This window comes from Schistocerca piceifrons, chromosome 5, assembly GCF_021461385.2.
Source record: "Schistocerca piceifrons isolate TAMUIC-IGC-003096 chromosome 5, iqSchPice1.1, whole genome shotgun sequence".
Lineage (NCBI taxonomy): Eukaryota > Metazoa > Arthropoda > Insecta > Orthoptera > Acrididae > Schistocerca > Schistocerca piceifrons.
Genome location: NC_060142.1, coordinates 107,163,115 through 107,186,604, shown reverse-complemented (window position 1 = coordinate 107,186,604; position 23,490 = coordinate 107,163,115). Strand labels below are relative to the sequence as shown.

General features: G+C 43.4%; 1 protein-coding gene across 1 annotated transcript in view; it reads left to right on the top strand.

Moving 5' to 3' along the window:
- LOC124798209 (venom dipeptidyl peptidase 4-like) overlaps positions 1 to 23,490 on the top strand; it is a 301,929-nt gene that overhangs the window by 202,847 nt on the left and 75,592 nt on the right. The window contains exon 11 of the mRNA XM_047261512.1: positions 9,980 to 10,203. Within this exon, the coding sequence (XP_047117468.1) occupies positions 9,980 to 10,203 (224 nt within the window). The remainder of the gene's footprint in view (positions 1 to 9,979; positions 10,204 to 23,490) is intronic.

Genomic DNA, 23,490 nt, shown 5'->3' with positions numbered 1-23,490 from the left:
GAATAGTTTTCTCGTATATCGCTCTCCCATGAATCTCAATAATGGTGCTCGAATGCGGTGTAATGATGGGGACTTATGTCTTTTAGTAGTGTGTCAAATTATTCTCTTATTAATGCATTACGAATCTCAGCCATCCCATCTTCATCCTCTACCTCTTCTCTTTCTATACTTACGTCTTCAACTTGGCCTGTCTTATATTGCCCTTCTCTATACTCTTTCCACCTTCCAGCCTGGCCTACTTTGCTCAGTACTTACCAATTCACTTATTAATGTTCAGACAGGTATTTTTCCCTCAAAGGTCTCTTTAATTTTCCTAAGGGCGGAATTAGTTTTTTCCCCTATTCATACATGACTCTACAGCTTTGCATTTGTCCTCTAGCCATTCATATTTAGCCATTTCTGTCATTTCTTTATCAATCTCAAGTTTGTATTCCCTTCTTCTTCCTTAAGTTGCTGCGTTTTTACATTTGCTCCTTTTGCCAGTTCAATTTAATATCTCGTGTGTTACCCAAGGATTCCTACTGCTGTCCTCATCTTTTTGTCTATATGATACTTTGCTGTCCTCACCATTTCATGTCTCAAAGCCACCCATTCGTCTTCTACTGTCTTCCTTTCCCATGTTGCAGTAAATCACTGCCTAATGCTCTCTTTGAAACCCTCAACACAACCCCTGGCTCTTTCAATTTATCAGGGTTACATTTCCTTAATTTCCTACATTTCTGTAGTTTATTCAGCTTAAATCTACAGTTTGTAATTAGTAAATTATGACCAGAGTCCATATGTATCCCTGAAAGTGTTCTGCAATTTTAAATCTGATTAGAAAATCTCTTCCTTTGATTATGTAATCTATTTTCGGTGACTCCATGTGTCTTCCACGTATACAACAATTTTTCATGATTGCTAAACCAAGTATTGGTACTGATGAAATTGTGCTCTGCGCATAATTATGCCAGGAAGCTTTCTCTTAAAGTCCTTTGCCACAGTCCATGCTCTCCTACTACTTTTTCCGTCTTATCCTTCTTCTATTATTCAACTCGTGTCCCGTTCTACACATAAATTTTCGTCTCCCTCAACTATCTGAATAATTTATTTAATTTCATCATACATTCGTTCAATCTCTCCATCATGTGTGAATCTGTTAGGCATATGAACTTGTACTACTGTGGCGGGTGTTGTTTTTGATGTCTTTCTTGGCCACTATAATACTTTAAGAGAGCAAAGTAATATTTGAATGCAAATTGACCTTTGTCCTTTGCGTTGATACATACAGGTAGGATGTCTCTTCAATATTCATAGAACCCTACATGCCTTGTTCAGTATCTGAAGTACCTACAAAGCTTCGTCAGCATAAGGAGAAACCAAACAATTCGTTTTGTGTAGTCAATTGGGCGCGAAAACACGACTGTGCTTCGATATTGGTACCCACTTAGTGAAAGCCATAATGGACTTGCAAATTAAGTGCCACGCGACTTTATTTCCACTTCTAAATAATGTGAATTATTTAACAAAATACGTAAAGATTTTTACTGTGACAATAAAAAAACACACGTTGTTCATTTATTGCCATTGTTAGTGTTTACGGATTACGGTGTATTTGGGACCCAAACATGAAAGTTGTAAGCTCTTTGGACCCAAAAAACTGGGTGGTTTTGGAAATCAGCCTTATGCAAACACAATTAGTTTATTTTTTATATTTTACCAGACATGTTTCGACACCAATGTGTCATCTTTTGTGGGCCAAATTTTATTAATGAAAACTACAATATTACATTTGTAATAATTTAACTGCTGTAGGCTTAAGAAATACAAAATTTGCAATTTACTTAGTTTTGTTTGGACACTCACCTTGAAATTACATCGCTGACTGAACTATATTACTATACATCGATTTAAGTGCTCGTTTTCGTCGATTTTTTGACAGCATGTCATCTGCAAACTAGCCATGAAGAAAATTATTACGTATTTGTGTAGAGCTGTTTCCAGGGCAGAGGTTATGTACGTTTCTGTACTTACATTTTCCGTCCTGTTTCGTGTCCCTGGTTAGTGTCTCAATCAGTTGCTGTTTTGCATTGATTTCACTCAGTTTATCACAAATTTCCGCTCACTACTTCACCTCACATGCACATACACAGAATGTGGCGAAATGTGATCTGCACAGACACTTCTGATACACACTGTTTGAGAGCTGTCATGTTATTGTCATTGCTCACTTGTTCATCATTGGTCTTGTGTTCGTTATGACGCTGAATTTGAATGTGTGTGTGTGTGTGTGTGTGTGATAGAGAGAGAGAGAGAGAGAGAGAGAGACAGAGAGAGGTGGGTTGAGAACCAAGAAAACAGAAGATTTTTTTGTATTTTTTATCGGGAGTCATTTTTGTATAGTTCATTGAGTGTTCCAAACAGTGTTTTGTTGCACAGTGTTGTATTTTCATTCAGGACTCTCTTTCCCTGTATTATTGCTTTTTGTATGTGGTAGTTCTACTCTATTGTGAGTTTTTGGAAGAGACAGCTACTTTCTCTGAGGATCTTCAGATCAGTCTCCATGTTTTTTGGGTGGTGGTTTTCTTGTATTAGATGGTCTGCAAAGTGGAGTGTGTACTATCACTTCTTGGGGCTCTGAGGCGTTCGGAGTACCGTACCTCGTTTTGAAATTTCTGCATGTTTGGCCTATGCAGATCGATTGGCATGAACTGCAGGTTAACTGATATATTCCAGATTTGGAGAAGTTGTCTGCAGAGGTGGTCTTAGGTCTTAGATTCTTGTGCATGGCTTACGTCTTCCATCTCTGGTGACAATTGCGCGCTGTCGCGTTTAATCGTAAACTCTGGTGTTCAGTCGTTTGTTTATCAATATAACTGTCTGCTAGAAACTTAACACAATATTTATCATCACTGAATCCAAAATAAAGACAGCTCTCTTCAAAATTCAATATGACGTTAAACTCTGACAGCCAATCTAAGCCAAATAACACTTCTCTATTAATATTTTCTACTACCAGAAGTGTTTGCTGTAACGTAATATAACCAATGTTACGATTTACTCGGATTTCGTATTTTACAACCTTATTTTTAGTTCCAGTTATATCTACTCCGGTCACTGGTAATAGTCGTAAGTTATGTTTAGTTCTTAATGTATTAAACAATCTACTAGAAATAAGTAAAGCTTGACTACCAGAATCAATAAATACGTCGGCTTCGAAATATTCTATCTTTCCAACTGTAATCGGTTGTGGATTAGCTGTAGCTACGCCGGGTTCTTCTAGTAACCGTTCTTTAGTTGGTACTTTATGTGTAAAGCAAGCATACCTATTATAAGGTAGGCCTTCTAATGTATTTCCACGACCTGGGCCGCGGCTCTGGATCCAGATCGCCCGACGTTTTCCTCATTATTTGTAATCACCGGCTGGTTACCAAACCCAGGTATGACGTTTCTATTTTGTACTCTATTATTACCAGGTACAAACTCCTGTGTATTTACTGGGCCTATATTCGAAGGTGGATGTCTTTTTTGATGATTTTCAATACCCCTACTCTGATTACCTCAGTGTACTCTAGCCAAATTCGTCTCACGTCTTTTGAAATATACTATTATTAATGTTATTATTATTCCTTCTGTAGTTTTTATTCTTATTTTGATGCACATTCTCATTTCGGTCCTTATTTATTGCATCAAGTGCGTCTACAAAAGATAACTCTTCTACCGTTTTCCACCCCCTACATAATATGTCTTTCCTAGCGAAGTGGGTAATCGCCTTATCAAAATCCTTACCAATACCTCTTCCTCCATTGGTTTATCTAAATATTTTGCTCTTGTTAATTGCCGGTCAAAATATCTTCTCATCGTACCTCATGTATGGTTGTAATACTTTGGGTCCCATATATCAGATATTAACTTCTCTTGGGCACTTGTTGACCAATATTTCTCCTTAAACTTTTTCTGAAAGTATGCCCAAGACGAAAGCTTCTCTGCATTTACTGTACCCCATTCTGAACCCTCTCCTAGAAGGTAACCTACAGAAAATTCTATTTTTTTGCGTCTTCCCTATTTTTCGGTAAGGCTTGATTAAATCGTTTCAAGAAATGAGTTGGGTGTACATCTTCATCTGGTTTAAATTTGGGAAATTGTCTGGAGAGTCCAGAATTTGCTCCCCATTGTAAATGTCACTACCTCACTAGTCAACACTACATTTTGTGAAGCCACCTCTTTCTATACCTTATTGTGGATAAGTTTAAACTCTTTCCACAAATCGTCCATGCCTTTCTTAGTATCATCAAGTATTGCAGCTAAACGTGACGGAACGTTGTCTGGGTTTATCCTCTTGGCAACTTTTCGGTCGATCAACTCCTCTACCTGTTCCTCCAGACCGCTTATATTTATGGTGTCTGAGGCTGCTAGCTTTTCCTTAAAATTTCTCTCCACGTCATCTACTCGAGTGTTATATACGAAGTCTTCACGGGTTGTCAGCCGAGTAGCGCCGTCGCAACTTTCTCGATGGAATGCGTCTCCATCAGCTTCAGGCGAAGTGTCGGGATATCACTCTCTCCTTGCTCACTATGAATGACAGCCTCCCAGAGGTTGCCTAAAAAATAGGGGTCTTTGTCCTATGACATTGACTCCAAAATAGTAGGTTGAAAGTTATAACTGGGACAAAGGAAAAACTGGACTTGCCTGAGCAAGGCAGGATAAAATAACTTGTATGTGCTAGTAGATCTAGCGATGTTTCTTCTTGGTCCTGACTCTTGGCACCGCATCTTTGATGCATTGCCAATCCCAGAGCTAGGTCTTTTTTAGATACGACGTTGTGCAGGTTTGCAGCTGCCCAACAAAAGTCATGTGGTTGGTGGGGAAGAGGGGGTTTGGGAACATCGGGAGGGTTAAAAGGGTATGGATGGTAGAGGTACGGGTATGTATCATCTCGCAGCGACTCCGCTAGAATGTCCATCACCAGCTTAGCCGCTTGAGGGTTGTCCGGCAGCGGCAGGTGGTCATGTTTGCCATGTTTGGCAGCCTCCTCTCGGACCATAGCAGTGACAGTAGCGACTTGTGCTGCCTCTTCGTCGTCCTCTTCTTCCGGCTGCTGTACCACTTCCTCCATTTCCTCGACAACCCCTGCAGCAACCTGCGTTTCCGCGTCGGCCAGGGAGGCGGTCGTATGAGTTTCTGCATCTACCCCCTTCGTAATGGTGGTCGGCGCCTCTTCTCTGCGAACAGCAAGGGTCAAGGCCTCCGTCACTTGCCGCACCTGGCGGCGCTCCTCTTCCAATTCCGCCTTTAGGGCGGCAACGCCTTCGCCCGTGGCTTTCTGTAGCGATTCGCGGAAACTACCGTAGTCGTCTCCTTCGCGGCGGCGCGGCCCGCTTCACCTTCTTGGATATGGGGGCGGGCCGGCCGCCGTGTCTTGTTGGGCCACTTCTCCAGGTTTAGCGGCCTCAGTCTTCTTATTCCGTTTCAGCTTGCTCCAATTCTTTACGTAGCTGCAACGACGATAGTTCGCACCGTGTGCGCCGCAGCATTTGACGCACTTCAAGCAGCATCTCGCGGCTTATTACAGTCGCGTGTATCATGTGCCTTCGCACACTTCATGCATGCGACCGTATTGTTGCAGGACTTTGCCACATGGCGAAGCTATCGGCATTTGTAGCACTGTTGCGTCTTCATCTTCTTCTCGCTCTTCTTTCCACTTCTCACTTCATCGGCCAGGTGCTCCAGTAGGACGGCGAGAAGGCGAGATCTTGACTTCCCCTTGGCTTCGCCTCCCTTGCCATGTCCAGCCATGTCTGCGACGTACAACAGCGACAGCGAGGAAGTTAACTGCAGCGAGTCCAGCATCGGTCTGTCGGGATATCACTCTCACTCTCATCTGATACTTTCCCCTCTTTGGGGATGTGTTTGGGGGAGTTTGTAGCCTTGCGGCTTTTACTGCACTTTGTACGTGTGTGTGGGTTTATTTCTGTGGTTTTTGGTTGTCTGTGTGATGTGATGAGTGTTCTGCATGTGTCTGATACTTGCCTGGGGTTGGCGAGATGATTGATATTATGGGGGAGGGAAGGGGATCAGGAAATGGATATAAGGATTTTTCTCTTCGACTTAGTCGTCGAAGATCGTCATTGGGCGTTTGTGCTTGTCACGGGACATGTCATACCGACCTAGGGACTGGATGGGGACGTTTCCTGGTCTGGAAAAGCTTTCGTAGAAGGTCCTTGCCAGATCTTGGAAGCGCACTTTTAGGAGTGGGATTTCAGCAGTGGCATGCAGATCGTCAATAGGGAATATGAGGAGTAGGTGCAGTAACCTCCTGAGGGCGCGGTTCTGCAGCCTCTGGAGTTTGTCCAGGTGCTGCTTCGCCGCGTATTCCCAGACAGGGCATGCATACTCCATTACTGGCCGTATCAGGGCAGGGAAGGGTTGAGCATTGGGTACAGGATGGACATTCTGTCACAGACCTTCCTGTGGACCTCGTCAATGTGACGTTTCCACGTAAGACGAGAGTCCAAGGTTACGCCAAGGTACTTGGCGGTTCTGCGCCAGGGGAGTTGGGTTTCCTTTTAGGTGAAGGTGGAGGGGGGGGGGGGGGGGGCGTTGAGGAGGTCCGCGCCATCCGACGAGCCTTCGGGTGATCAGCATAGCCTACGTCTTTTCAGAATTGATGGTGACGCGTCAGCGACGGGCCCAAGTTTCTGTGTCATATAAAACCCTTTGTAGCCTACGGATGACCAGGCCCTCGTTCGCATTTCGTGTGTAGAAGGCTGTGTTGTCTGCGTACTGCGCTGTGCGCACCAGGGGGGCCGTTGGTGTGTCCGCAGTGTAGAAACTGGCCCCAGGACCGATCCCTGTGGAACCCCAGCACGAATACACCTTTTGGTGGAGGTGGCGGTTTCTACTTTGACAGAGAAAGTCCTATTCGTGAGATAGCTTGTGATCTGCTTAACGATGCTCCCGGGGAACCCTTGCGTGTATAACTTTTGTAGTAGCTCTCTATGCCATACAGAATCGAAGGCTTTGGCTAATTCTAGTAACACTATCCCGCAGTAGCCTCTATGGTTGAAGCCCTCTGTGGCTGCTTCAAGCACTCTCATGATCTGTTGTGAGGCAAAGTGGTTCTGCCGGAATCCGAATTGGAAATCCGGCAGAAGTTGCTCTCTGCTAATATGTTCCTGAATGGGTTTTAGCAGGAGGCGCTCATAGATCTTGCTGAGAGTTGGCAAGAGGCTAATCGGCCTGTAGTGCAGGGTCATTCCCTGGTTTGTGTATCGCGACCGCTCCCGCGTGTTTCCAGCAAGTTGGGAACTCGCGGCAACGAGTAATCTCGTTGAAGACGTTAGCGAGGTGTGTGACCGCCGAGGGTGGGAGGTTTTTAACTAGCTATTGGTGACACTGTCGTGTCCTGGCGCCTTTTTTGTGGGGAGGGACCTAATTACTTTTGCCACGTCCTCGGGGGCGAAAAGTGTGGGTTCGTCCTCTGGGTCACCCTCAGCATTGAGTAAGACAGCCAGTTGACGACGGACTACCTCTCCATTTTCTTCATCCTGGGGTTCTGCCGCTTGAAACTGCTTCTCGAAGGAGTCGGCGAGGGCGTTGGCCTTTTCAGTGTGGCTGTAGGCCAGACCCCACTCGTCGTGCAGCGGCGGCATCCTAGCGCGATCACCTAAAATGTTCACGTAAACGTTGACTGTGACACGGCCTTTTAGAGTAATGATGGGACCACCACAATACCCTGACATGGGTACCGACACCATCACACTTCCACCTCGAAGCTTAGCCGTTGGAAGCAAGCTATGAGGACTGTAGGCTTCTTTTGGGGTTCTTCAGACGTAAACCCGTCCCATTGTTGGAAATAACGAAAACGTTGACTCGTCGAACCGTATGGCGTCTCTCCACTGATCAGCCGTGCAGGATTTATGCTGCTGACATCATGTTCTACGCTTCTCTGCGTTCGTTGTTGCCATTAATGATTTTGATATAGCAATTCATCCAACAATGTTCGCTTTATGAAGTTGTCGACGGAGAATACAAGTAGGTAAGGGGTCTCGAAGATGACTATTGAGCTCTGCAGTCACTTTATCCGCCGTAGTTTTGTGTTGTTTTGACACAGTTCGTGTCAGTGTACGACGATTTCTGTCATTTAGTTTTGATTTGCGCCCACTATTACTTTTAGACGATTATGTCTTTCCATGTTTTGTGTATGTTATCATGACTGTTGAAACAGTTGCTCTCGAAAGCCGGCCGCGGTGGTCTAGCGGTTCTAGGCGCGCAGTCCGGAACCGCGCGACTGCTACGGTTGCAGGTTCGAATCCTGCCTCGGGCATGGATGTGTGTGGTGTCCTTAGGTTAGTTAGGTTTAAGTAGTTCTAAGTTCTAGGGGACTGATGGCCACAGATGTTAAGTCCCATAGTGCTCAGAGCCATTTGAACCATTTTTTTTGCTCTCGAAACATTCATAAGTTGACTGTCTTGGTTACTGATACTCCAGCTAATCGGGTCCCCTCAATCTGCCCTCTCTTTGGAACTCTGTTAGGTATTTCATTGCACATCGACCTTGGCCTCTATATGCAAATATGAAGTGTTCGCTCCTCGTAAACAACCTGAACTGATGCCTAGTCCGTACTGAGCATGCACTGTCCAGCGCGACACGTGCCTTACCTGCGTTGTTGACCGTCAAACACAACCATCCCATTACTACCACTGTTGTTGTTGTGGTCTTCAGTCCTGAGACTGGTTTGATGCAGCTCTCCATGCTACTCTATCCTGTGCAAGCTTCTTCATCTCCCACAACCTACTGCAACCTACATCCTTCTGAATCTGTTTAGTGTATTCATCTCTTGGTCTCCCTCTACGATTTTTACCCTCAAGATGCACCACAAATTTCTCTTCTCTCCAAGTCTATTCAATACCTCCTCATTAGTTATGTGATCTACCCATCTAATCTTCAGCATTCTTCTGTAGCCCCACATTTCTAAACTATTTATCGTCCATGTTTCACTTCCATAAATGGCCATACTCCATTCAAATACTTTCAGAAACGACTACCTGACATTTAAATCTATACTCGATGTTAACAAATTTCTCTTCTTCAGAAACGCTTTCCTTGCCATTGCCAGTCTATATTTTATATCCTCTCTACTTCGACCATCATCAGTTATTGTGCTCCCCAAACAGCAAAACTCCTTTACTACTTTAAGTGTCTCATTTCCTAATCTAATTCCCGCAGTATCACCTGATTTAATTCGACTACATTCCATTATCCTTGTTTTGCTTCTGTTGATGTTCATCTTATATCCTCCTATCAAGACACTGTCCATTCCGTTCAGGTGCTCTTCCAGGTCCTTTGCTGTCTCTGACAGAATTACAATGTCATCGGCGAACCTCATAGTTTTTATTTCTTGTCCATGGATTTTAATTCCTACTCCAAATTTTCCTTTTTTTTTCCTTTACTGCTTGCTCAATATACAGATTGAATAACGTAGGGGATAGGCTACTACCAATGTTCACATTATTTTGCCTATCCCCTCTACGATTTTCTGTATCAGTGAGACATGGAGACATGAAAGCCAGCTGATCACTGATAGGTACAGGGTTGTGGGGGATGGTATCATCTGTATGACATTTACAAAATCAAGATTGCATAACATAACACTGACAGTTATGGGGCAGTCCATCACGTATAACAAACCGTTGTGGGTCTTAGTCACTTCATCAATTTTCCTTCATCCTACCCCATCCAGCTCTGTCGCACCCAATTTCTCCCAAGTCGTCTACGGGTTGCGCTCGTGGTCTTTCTTCCGTTTTCTTCCAAGTGATCCCCATTCAGAAGCATTTTTGGTTATTTCTCCAGTGCTTATCCCAAGGCTACGTCCAACTTGGATTTTTCTCCCGTTTTTTATTAGTCTTACAATTTCTTTATTTAAATCCGGTTGAGCACGTGTAGGGTGCGTCGAGGACACGTGTTGCTGGGGTCCTAATTGCCGTCGTGTGCCCCTCAGGTACTACCAGGCCACAGAGGAGGGTCAGCCTTCCAGAAGGCAGGTGTACGCCGTGGAGGAGGGTGGCGAGCCCCGCTGTCTCAGCTGCAGGCTCAAGAGTCCAGAGAAGAACCCCTGCCTGCGCGCCAGCGCCACCTTCAGCGCCGACCTCAGCTGGTTCACCATAGAGTGCAGTGGTCCCGACCCGCCCTTCGTCACTATACACTCCGCGGCCGACAACAGACGTGAGAACACAGTTGGAAATCTCAGTTTGCCGACCGGTGTGGCCGTGCGGTTCTAGGCGCTTCAGTCTGGAACCGCGTGACCGCTACGGTTGCAGGTTCGACTCCTGCCTCGGGCATGGATGTGTGTGATGTCCTTAGGTTAGTTACGTTTAAGAACTCCTGAGTTCTAGGGGACTGATGACCACAAATGTTAAGTCCCATAGTGCTCAGAGCCATTTGAACCAACCAAATTTCAGTTTCATAGCAACTTCATCATTAAAGAAATGTGTCGTGCATACTGTTTATACACCAGTTTCATCTTGTAACTTTCACTTCTACTCCAAAACAAAATAAATTAGAAATGCATATTTACACTACTGGGCATTAAAATTGCTACACTACGAAGATGACGTGCTACAGACGCGAAATTTAACCGACGGAAAGAAGATGCTATGATATGCAAATGATTAGCTTTTCAGAACATTCACAAAAAGCTGGCGCCGGTGGCGACACCTACAACGTGCTGACATGAGGAAAGTTTCCAACCGATTTCTCATACACAAACAGCAGTTGACCGGCGTTGCCTGGTGAAACGTTGTTGTGATGCCTCGTGTAAGGAGGAGAAATGCGTACCATCACGTTTCCGACTTTGATAAAGGTCGGGTTGTAGCCTATCGCGATTGCGGTTTATCGTATCACGACATTGCTGCTCGCGTTGGTCGACATCTAACGACTGTTAGCAGAATATGGAATCGGTGGGTTCAGGAGGGTAATACCGAACGCCGTGCTGGACCCAACGGCCTATCACTAGCAGTTGAAATGACAGGCATCTTATCCGCATGGCTGTAATAGATTGTTCAGCCACGTCTCGATCCCTGAGAGATGGGGACGTTTGCAAGACAACAACCATCTGCACGACAGCTCGACGACGTATGCAAGAGCATGGACTATCAGCTCGGAGACCATGACTGCGGTTACCCTTGACGGTGCATCACAGACAGCAGCGCCTGCGATGGTGTACTCAACGACAATCCTGGGTGCACGAATGGCAAAACGTCATTTTTCGGATGAAACCAGGTTCTGTTTACAGCATCATGATGGTTGCATCTGTGTTTGGCGACATCGCGGTGAACGCTCATTGGAAGCGTGTATTCGTCATTACCATACTGGCGTATCACCCGCCGTGATGGTATAGGTTGCCATTTGTTACACGTCTCGGTCACCTCTTGTTCGCAATGTCGGCACTTTCAACAGTGGACGTTACATTTCAGATGTGTAACTACCCGTGGCTCTACCCTTCATTCGATCCCTGCGAAACCCTACATTTCAACAGGATAATGCGCGACCGCATGTTGCAGGTCCTGTACGGGCCTTTCTGGATACAGAAAATATTCGACTGCTGCCCTGGCCAGCACATTCTCCAGATCTCTCACCAATTGAAAACCTCTGGTCAATGGTGGCCGAGCAACTGGCTCGTCACAATACGCCAGTCACTACTCTTGATGAACTGTCGTGTCGTGTTGAGGCTGCATGGGTAGCTGTACCTGTACACGCCATCCAAGCTCTGTTTGACTCATTGGCCAGGCGTATCAAGGCCGTTATTACGGCCAGAGGTGGTTATTCTGGGTACTGATTTCTCAGGATCTATGCACCGAAATTGCGTGAAAATGTGATCACATGTCAGTTCTAGTATAATATATTTGTCAATAAATACCCGTTTATTATCTGCATTTCTTCTTGGTGTAGCAATTTTAATGGCCAGTAGTGTATGAAAGAACCATCATGCACTAAAGAAATGCCTCCAAGAGACAATGAGGCATCCAATTACCTGTGGCTTACCTGAAATTATAATTCAGGTGAAACATTGTTGTATTGAAACATATTCTGCATTTTATTCTATTTCCTCGGATCTGCAATTGCTACAAGTACCATGAACTAGGGTTATGTTGACTCGAAGACGAAAAAAAATTTCAGTCTGTTGCCAGAGCCAACAGTTACTGATGAGGTTGTTAGCACTATGATTTTCCGATGGCTATCAGCAGATTCTTCAGTATGGACAGATTTGTTACTTCATATACTCGACACTATAGGCTCTGTTCTTGCTCGTTTGTCACAGTGAAAGAAATATTGTTTCATTGCCTCAAACTTTTATGCACTTTCTGAGGATACATATTTTTTTCAAATTCCATTTTGCAACATTATGCATAATCAGTTATATGTTTTTTGTACAGGAAATCATATATGCAAATTGATTTAAAAATTTGTCAACGCAACATACAAAATTGGACTGCTTGAGCCTGTTTTTCTCATGGGATTTGGGATTAAGTAACCCTGAATCATATTTCCGACCTTGAAGTATGATATTAATATGGGAACAAATCCACAGAAAATATTAATTTTTAAAACTACATTGTTTTTACGAAAACTAGTTTATTGAACTGTTTTGTAGCCGTTACCAAATAGAAGACGAGGCTGCCCTGATAGAATGCATGGAGCCCACAAACAAACCCTACAAACAGCCAATAGCGAAGAATATTTTATTCTACAAATGGGAAGAAATGTTTGGAAAAATAAAATCCTCATAACTTGTTAAGAAAGGTCTTCTTACAGTCACTTTGAAGGACAACATATAAGTGCGCAGAATTATCTCCAATTTTGGAAAATTTCATCAATGTTTCTATGCCAATATATGTGAGTTTGGGAACCCCAACGTTTCAACAAAAACGGTTGTGTTAACAATGCTTTGAAAAATATTTACTGAGCCATTTTCCATAAATATATGCATCATTAATTTCTTGCTTTTTACGTTGCTTAACATTTTTTTTAAAGCAAACTATTTTTGTATTTTTTATTATGTCACTCTAAACAATTCGTTTAACATGAAATTTCAGTCCTCTTTGCTTAAAGCAGTGAAAATTATTATTGAATCACGGAGGAAAAGTATAGTTATCAAGTTAGCCAACTGTAAGTGTAACATTAACCCAAAATATATTATTTTCACAAAAAAGTAATATGTGAAAAATTGGAAAGTAGTAAGTTTTTTTCCTTCCTAATATGCTGTAGATCAGATGGAATTACATTTTGTTGGAGGCATACTGAGTTATAGTGTAGTGGATAACACATCTGCCTACTAAGCAGGAGACCTGGGTTCAAGTCCCGGCCTTAGCACAAAATTTTATTCATTCCTTCAGCTTCTATCCTTATTTGAATATTCTGTGGTTTCCGAAAAGCTTATATGATTTGAAAAATCATTTTTTATGCCAATTATTTTATGAAGAGGTGGAATATAATTGTGGCCAGAAGCAGCTGTAGTTTATGGTACATTAATGGATTTCAGTAGTATTAAAATGAAACGTTAACTACTGATTTCAGTACTCGAAGAATGTGCAGTCATCGTAGTCCCAGGCCCGCCAGTTTGTATAGCTTCGAACGTCAGTGGAGTAAACGCAGGTCTCTAAAACAGGGATTCCCGAAGTTTTTCTCTGACCGAACACTTTGTGAATTCTAGTACTCTGGTGAAGCATTTTGTTTGCTTTGAAGGTTAATAAAATTTTAAAAAATTAGAGAAACATGTATTCAGCAAATACTTCAATTTTAAATTATAAGTAATAACACGGAAATCATAATAGAATATTAGAAAGGTAATTAGTATCGTCAAAATGTCGAGAAAATGCCATTTTAGTAACACTTTTTCGCGGAGTACTTTTAACTTTCCGCGGAATATGGTTTGGGCAACCCTGCTCTAAGGAAGCTGTGTGAGGCCGACAGTTTTTTAGTGGACGGTCGCGCGTTGATTGGTCTGCGCGGTCCTCACATACATTACGGAACTTGACGCAATCATGGTTATTGCTGAAATCCCTAAACACAGGAGGGATGGGGTAGGGGAAGGAAAACATGGAAGGGCGAACCCAAAAAAGCAGCGCCATTTGTTGTTTGATTGTTTACATTTATTTAACCACCATATTACTGCATGAATAAATTGATACTATAACTACAAATACTTATGAGTGACAGGGTAAAGCTAATTAGTTGCTTACACCAATAATCCTCTTTAACAAATGATTTTACTTTAACAAGCCACAAAACTCAGTGTCAGAATAAATATAAAACAGTAAAACAAATTTAAAAACTTCTTTCCTTACTAAACAGAAACTGCTCAAAGTACAACAGCAACGATCGACTAAGACAATTTAAGAAAAGGCGAGAAAACCTTCAAAGGAATTCCGGGAAACTAATTGACCATTTTCTTTTAAAATCAAAGAGGCGCTTAACACACAGGAGGGCAAATACACTGCTAAAAACCAGCATTAAATCTAATTAAAATGCCATCAAGCACCAAAACAGCAAATGGAGTAAGGTAATCCACACATGAGGCAAGTACAATGTCAAGTTAGGCTCGAACAGTAATTATGGTTAAATGGTTTGGAAACAGTCATGTAACATAATAATTAAGACAGTGCTTTGTTTAAGAGAAACTCAGCTAGCCGCAATTCACCAAATTGTGCAATACAAGCATATTCCACAAGAAATGTAAAACTTTATTTAAAGTTCCATAAATGAGAACATTAAAACCTCTTAGGAGGCAGTATGAACCAGCGGACTAAGGCGATCGCGGGCGTGCCTCAAAGGCAGTCGGTGAAGACCGGAGCGCTGCATACGGTATCAAGTCCACGCCGACACAAGCCTCTGAAAATCCGGCCGTGGCTCAGAAGACTATTTAGGGATGTCAACAAGCGCCACTTGGATGAAACACAGGCCACACAAGTCGGGCAGATATTAATGGGCACCATATCGAATAATGGTCAGCATAAGGACTCTTAAACCGCCACAAAATAATGGTTCAAATGGTTCAAATGGCTCTGAGCACTATGGGACTTAACATCTATGGTCATCAGTCCCCTAGAACTTAGAACTACTTAAACCTAACTAACCTAAGGACATCACACACATCCATGCCCGAGGCAGGATTCGAACCTGCGACCGTAGCAGTCGCGCGGCTCCGGACTGAGCGCCTAGAACCGCTAGACTACCGCGGCCGGCACAAAATAATGACTGGCAGTTATCTCTCACTGATAATAAGTGTAACCCACTGCGTATAACAAGACGAAAATCCCCATTAATGTACGAGTACAAAATAAATGCACAGTATTTGGAAGCGGTGACATCCGTCAAGTAACTGGGTGTGACCATTCGAAATGATATCAAATGGAATGATCAGATTACACAAGTAACGGGCAAGGCGAACTCTAGATTGCTGTTTGTTGGTAGAATCCTGAAGCAATGCAGTCCTTCAACAAAGGAAATTGCTTACAATACGTTAGTTCGTCCAGTCTTAGAGTATTGTTTGTCTGTATGGGACCCTTACCAGTTGGGTCAGATTCAAGAGGTTTAGAAGGTCCAAAGAAGAGCGGCAAGATTCGTGACTGGTACATTTAGCCATCGCGAGAGCGTTACAAATCTCATAGAAAGTTTGAAGTGGGGCAGACTTGCAGATAGACTAATCGCAAAACGGAAGGGCCTGCTCAATAAATGCCGAAATCCAATCTTCGCCGACGATGTAGAGCATATACAGAGGCGTCTAAAAATGTATCCACTGTTTAAAAGCCCATAACTTGTAAACTAATTGACTGAGTTGTCTCAATTTTTGTGGAAGTGTAGCTGAAAGTCCAACTTAAAGATATCGCTGTAGGTGTTCGAAATGGTCACCACTAACATCCACATAAACGATGCCGCCGAAATGCAGCACGAACTACTGACTGCAACGTGTTCAGTTCGATATTTGCACATGACTGTACGATGGATTCTCGAAGTTCAGCCAATGTGCGTAGCTTTTGTCGATAAACGACGTCCTCCAGTGTTCCCCACAGGTAAAAGTCCAGAGGAGTTAGGTCTGGGGAACGTGTTGGATACTCCACAGCACCTCTACGGCCATCTTCCAGGTAGATTTTTGTCGAGATACGCCCTAGCACGATTGTGGTAGTGGTCTGGGGCATCATCTTGTTGAAAGTAAACTCTTCCGTCTCCATACAAGTCTCGGATGGCAGGTAAAATGGATGTCTGAAGCTTCTGAAGGTACACCTCACCGTTAACTGTGCCGTCAAAGAAGAATGGCCCTATCAAGCCCCGGTAAGAAAACCCACACCGCACATTTACTCCTGGCAAATTCACGGCTTTGTCTACATGGTCGTTCGGATTTTCGGTGGACCAGTAGATGCAATTCTGGCGAATTACTGTACCATTGAGTTTGAACTGTGCCTCATCAGACCGCACAATCGTCTCTGCAAACTCTTCATCTTTGCGCACCATATTAGTAAACCACTCGCAGTACTCCATTCTACGGTCTGGGTAATCCTCGTTCATTGCGTGTAGCAATCGTGGTATGTAGCACTTCCACTTTGCTGTCTTCAAAATTCGCCGAACACTTGAGCGACTCACTCCAGTTTCACAGGCACACTGTCTCACAGACTTCTGTGGTGAGCGAGTGAATTGTTGTAACACACGCCGGGAGTTAGCTGGACTTGTTACTGTTACAGGTCGTCCAGATCATTGTTAGCGTACATCTTTAACAAAGCCTTCGGCTTCAAATTTGTCTCGAATGCGACGAATCGTTAAACGTGTCGGTGGCTCTCTTTGATACTCATTTTCTCATTGCCGTTGAACCTCATTAACGTTTTCCTACTTAAAATACCACTTCAAAACTGACTTCCTTTCATCGAATGCAAGCCTTCCGCCAGCCATGTTTACTCGAGTAACTAGGTGCAACTAAGAACAAAACACTGACTGTGTGGCGACCGTCATGTGACAAAACAAAACAAAACAACGCAATACATCGCTTGTGTGGCGATTGCCGGAACTATAAACTATTACACTACCAAAGATGAGACAAGTCCGTCAATTAGTTTGCCAGTTATGGACTTTTAAACAGTGGATAATTTTTTTTGGACCCCTCTGTACTGTTACCACCAACTTCCAAATCGCGCAATGATCACCATCCAAAGATAAGGGAAATTAGAGCTCGTACTGAGGCGTTCAGACAGTCATTTTTCCCTCGCACGATCCGCGCGTGGAACGGGGGGGGGGGGGGGGGGGGAGGATAATATTACTTTGGCGCGAATTGTGCCCTCCGTCACACACTACTCTACTTATTGGTGGCTAGCGGAGTATATAGGCCTATATAGATGTAGAAAATTTAAAATTTTTATCCTTAACCACATATTCATAATATAAAAAAGTATAGTAATAGCGAAGGTAATTTAGTAGGATAAAATTAGGTACGCGAAAACTTAATAAATGCTCAGAATAAAATCTGACAGTAATTTAAGCAAAACCATACGGTAAGGAACAATGGCTTGAAGCAAACAGCTGGGCAAGTAAATCGACAAGCTTACCCCTGCGAGGCGGCACCTTTAGATCTTACAAGCAATGCCTCATTCCGTGGTCTTTAGAAATGTAAATCTACGACACAGTTTTAATAAATACACGAAAATTTCTGTTAAAACAACAGACATAAAATAAAAGATTAAATACAAAGTGTTTAAAAACACTGAAAATACAAGTACAATTATGTACACAGACAAATTCGAGTGATCACAAATATGAATTATCTCAAACAACAGAGCCTCGACTTAGATAATTACACTCAAACAAATACACTGAAGAGCCAAAGAAACTGGTACACCTCAGAAGAGTGTTCTTGGAGCCACTCTGTAGCAATTCCGTCGGAATGCGCAATGGGCATGAATGGATGCTGGTGATCAGACAGGATGTTTACGTATGCGTCATCTGTCAGAGTCGTATCTAGACGTATCAGGGGTCCCGTACCGCTCCAACTACACACGCCCCACACCATTACAGAGCCTCCACCAGCTTGAACAGTCACCTGCTGACATGCAGGCTCCACGGATTCATGAAGTTGCCTCCGTACCCGTACACGTCCATCCGCTCGATAGAATTTGAAACGAGACTCGTTCGACCAGCCAACATATCTCCCGTCATCTACAGTCCAATGTCGGTGTTGACGAGCCCAGGCGAGGCATAAAGCTTTGTGTTGTGCAGCCATCAAGGGTACACGAATGGGCCTTCGGCTCCGAAAGCCCAAATCGATGATGTTTCGTTGAATGGTTCACACGCTGACACTTGTTGATGGGTCAGCAGCAATCTGCGGAATGGTTGCATTTCTGTCACGCTGAACGGTTCTCTTCAGTCATCGTTGGTCCCGTTCTTGCAGGATCTTTTTCCGGCCGCAGCAGTGTCGGAGATTTGATGTTTTACTGGATTCCTGATATTAACGGTACACTCGTGAAATGGTCGTACGGGAAAATCCCTACTTCATTGCCACCTCGTAGATGCTGTGTCCCATCGCCCGTGCGCCGACTGTAACACCACGTTCAAACTCAATCAGATCTTTATAACCTGCCACTGCAGCAGCAGTAACCGATCTAAGAACTGCGCCATACACTTGTTGTCTTATATAGGCACTGCAGACCGCAGCGCCGTATCCTGTCTATTTACACATTTCTGTATTTGAATACGCAAGCCTACACCAGTTTCTTTGGCGTTTCAGAGTAGTAGATTTGTACTGCATACAGAGAAACCGGCAAACCATCATCCTCTAAATCACATCACGGATGAAAGTATGTGCTGAGAAGAATGACATGAGGTTCTATTGAAAACCATCCAGGGTCTGCATTTATCCATTCCGAGAAGACTGAAAACTGCATTTAATGCCAGTGGCTACTATACACCGTACTGAGCGTTGTAATACGTTGTGTTTTTGCTGTTTCGATATTTTTGTCCACCTCCTGTACGTAGCGTATGTGAATTTCGGAATTTTTGTTTGATTTTTGCAGGAGATAACTTATGGACTTTAAACCTCATATCTGGTACGTGTTAACAATTGATAAAAAAGAAACAAAAGCATTCCTGCAAGACTGAGGAGCAGAGGCAATGAGATATCAAACTTTGGAAAGATACATTGCCCAGCGAGGTATTTCCGAAGTTCGACGTACCTTTTTCCAGTGAGTTCGATAGCTTTCGTGTTATAATCTGATAAGTTTAAAAGAGTTTTCAGGGCCAGAAACTGCCACCCGTTAAAAAAAAGTAACATAACCTCTGGTCTCATTATTTTAAGGAAACATTGTGGATATCTTTAGGGACACCACAGAAGTCTATATCATAAGTGTTTTTCAGGTTCTTTGAAGATGACATTTTACGAGATGAAAAACTTAAAGCGGTTTTCAAACTCCACTGGCAGCAGAGCGCTATAGCGGCTCCCTGCGGGCTGTACTTGCGACAAAATCGTCACTTCAGACAATAAACAGCATGCATAATCATACTATTGGTTTAAACAGAATATTTTAAGGTGCTTGAGAGCAGCAGGTTAGTAAATATCGCACAACGATAAACCTGTCATGTCTCTTTGAGATTTGTTTTAAATTTCTGTTTTTTTTGTGATTATTGTGCAAGAGGTTTAAACAATATACAGCCTTCCTATAAGACTTAGCATCTACATTTGAAACAGTACTTACCTCTTTCATACCACGCCACATTACACTGACGTGACTACAGTCATGGGATATCGATATGCAGATACACAGATGGCAGTAATGTCGCGTACTCAAGGTATCAAAGGTCACTGCCTTGGCGGAGTTGTCACTTGTACTCACGTGATTCATTTGAAAAGGCTTCGCCGCGAGGGATTAGCCGTGCGGTCTGGGGCGCTGCAGTCATGGACAGTGCGGCTGGTCCCGGCGGAGGTTCGAGTCCTCCCTCGGGTATGGGTGTGTGTGTGTTTGTCCTTAGGATAATTTAGGTGAGGTAGTGTGTAAGCTTAGGGACTGATGACCTTAGCAGTTAAGTCCCATAAGATTTCACACACATTTGAACATTTTGAAAAGGCTTACGACGTGTTTATGGCCGCATAACAGGAATTAGCAGACTTTGAACGCGGAATGGTAGTTGCATCTAAACGCACGGAACATTCCATTTCGGAAATCGTTAGGGAACTTAGTATTCCGAGATCCAGCGTGTCAAGACTGTTCCGAGAATACCATATTTCAAGCACTACATCTCCCCATGGACAACACTATGGCCGATGGCCTTCACTTAACGACCGAGGGCAACTGCGTTTGCTTAGAATTGTCAGTGATAACAGACAAGCAGTACTGCGTGTAATACCGCAGAAATCAAAGTGGGACATACGACAAACGTATCCGTTAGAAGAGCGAAATTTGGCGTTAGTGGGCTATGGGAGCAGACGAGAAACGCGTGTGCCTTTGCTAACAGCACGACATCGTTTGTAATGCCTCTCCTGGGCTCGTGACCGTATCGGTTGGGCCCTAAACCGTGGCCTGCTCAGATAAGTCCCGATTTCAGTTGGTAAGAGCTGATGGCAGGGTTCGAGTGTAGCGCAGACCCCGCGAAACCATGGAGCCACGTTTTCAACAAGGCACTGTGCAAGCTGGTGGTGGCTCCATAATAGTGTGACCTTTGGACTGGGTCCTCTGGTCCAACTGAACCTATCATGGCCTGGGAATGGTTGTGTGCGGCTACTTGGAGACCATTTACAGCCATTCAACTGCGGAATTTTTATGGATGACTATGCACCATGTCACTGGGCCACAGTGACTGGTTTGGAGCACATTCGGGACAGTTAGAGCGGACGGCTTGGGCATCCAGTTCGCCCGACATGAATGCCATCGAACATTTATGGGACACAATCGAGAGGTCAGTTCGTGCACAAAATCTTGCTCCGGCAACACTTTTGCGACTTTATTTATTTTATTTTGCGTATGGCAATACAGCGACAATATTTTATATAAGTACAACAATATGTAAACGAAATGTAAAAACAAAACAATGCGTAAATAGTACATGTGTAAAAAGCAAGCAGTAGCACAAAAGGATAAATTACAAGCACTCAAGACAAAATATCTACACGTTAAAAGCTTGGCAAGCCTGACTAGAAACTCATTCATATATTTAAAGCTCAATATCTAGATTGCACAGCCAGTCCAAAGCAGAGGGTTTCACATATATAACCTCAGAGACAGATCCGGCGTATCTTCTTAAGGGGCATTCCTCAATAATATGGCGGACGTTCTGTTCTGGTGCTCCACAGTCACAGGCTGTTGAGTCGCATAGACCCCACTTGTACTTATATGCATTGCATCTTGCATGGCCCGTTCTGATACGGTTTAATTTAGGCCAGGAACATCTCTTCAGGTCGAAGCCCGGTAAATCCAGAGTAGGATCTTGGATACCTTGTTTATTAATTACAGAATCATTGCAAAAGTGCCGCCATTGCTCCTTGATGTCAGGTTGATGTTATTGTGTATTAATCCATATAAGCTTCCGTGACTTCAAGCGGGTCGATGGTATTTCGTTCAAAACATCATGAATTGGTAGATTCTGTGGGTAATGTGAGTCATGAATTTTTGACCACTCTCTTGCTGCTGCTTCTTGCCTTCTCAATAGTGGAGGTGGGATATTGCTTGGAGTATGCAGGCAAGGGACTGGGGTGGATGTAGTAGTATCCGTTATTATCCTCATACACTCGTTCAACTGGACGTCGATTTTCTTAGTATGAGTGCTCGAATGCCAGACAGCAGAGCAATATTCGGCAACAGGATGTACCAGGGCTATTGCGGCAGTACGTAAGGTGGATGCTTGAGCTCCCCAAGTCGAGCCAGCCAATTTTATCAGGATGGCTTACGTTTTCTACATGTTTTTTGTGAGTCAGGGAGCGGTCTAGTGTTATGCCAAGGTATTTGGGGTTGAAGTTGTGTTTGACTCTGTTCACAGAAGTTCACATTCAGTTCCTGGTGGGCCATTTTATTGTTCAAGTGGAAAGCACACACCTCAGTCTTGGTTGGATTAGGGCAAAGTCGACATTTTTTATAATAGGAATTCAAGGACTCCACATCTTCTGAGAGTACGTTCGCTCCTTCCCCAAGTGTTTTAGTTTGTACAACTAGTGGCAAATCATCGACGTAGCAAAATTTCCTGCTGACTGTATTTGGCAAGTCGCTAATATACAAATTAATAAGGGTTGGAGACAACACAGATCCTTGAGGAACGCCATTTTTTATTTTATACGATCTGCTGGTGTTGTGGCCGATGTTCACTTTGAAAGGCCTGTTCGTCATCATGTTGTTCATTAAGGTTGCCAGTTTTAAACTAGGTGTGTGTCTCTTGAACTTAAGCATAAGACCCTGGAGCCACACAATGTCGTATGCCGACGACAGATCAACAAAAGCTACACTTCACTTCATTCTGATCTGGAATTCGCTTTCTATATATGATGTTACGACTAAAACTTGTTCGCAACGGCTGCGCTTGTTTCGGAAACCTGCCTGATATGGATAGGTTATTCCATCCACGATGTCCTGGATTCTATTAAGTATTAGGCGTTCCAACAACTTAAAGCATACACTCAAGAGGGCGATGGGGCGGTAGCTAGTTGGATCTTCTGGTAGCTTTCCAGGTTTCAGGATTGCTAACGTGTGGGCTATTTTAAATTGTGGTGGGACTATTCCAGTGTTTAAAATGTTGGTGTAAAAGTTCCTTAGCCACGCTTTTCCATTAGGTCCGAGGTGTTTTATAAATTCTGGGAACATACCATCCAATCCCGCCACTTTGCGTATTTTTAAGGTCTTTATCGCACCCTTGATTTCCTCTTCACAAAATGGTGACGAGAGCGATGTATCGTCATTCAGAGTTTTATCAAGTTCTTGTAGTTATTCTTTAGTTTCTGCTTCAGTTGTTGGATCAAGAGGGGTTTTCTCAGCACGTGCCTTTATGTGCAATGCCATCTCCGACGGTTTTATTTTAGGTTCCTGTTGGCGTGCTGAAGAGGAGTTACCACGTTTCCTGAATAATGACCAGGCTTTTCTGCTGGAATGTGTAAAATTCAGCTGGGACGTGAGTTCTTGCCACTTGTGTTTTCTGTGTGTGTTTACTCCCTCTAATACTTGTCCACCGATTTCAGGGTTTCCTGTTTCTTGGTATTTATCTTAAAGTTTGTTAATATTATTGTTCCAGCAAGGAATATACTGTTGTCTAACTCCGCGTGGTATATTCATTTTGGCTGCAGCGATGACGACTCCAGTGAATCGTTTATAGTTTTCTTGCTTTGGGCTAATCCAGCGCAAATTTTGATCAACGTCTTGAGCATATTTTGCCCAATTAGCTTTCTTAAAGTTCCATCGCGGTTTATTGATAGATTTTGCTACTGGGATTTGGAGGCCTATGTTAAGTATGGTGGGACGATGTTGGCTCTTTGGAAAGTGTTTCAGGACTCTTTCTGTA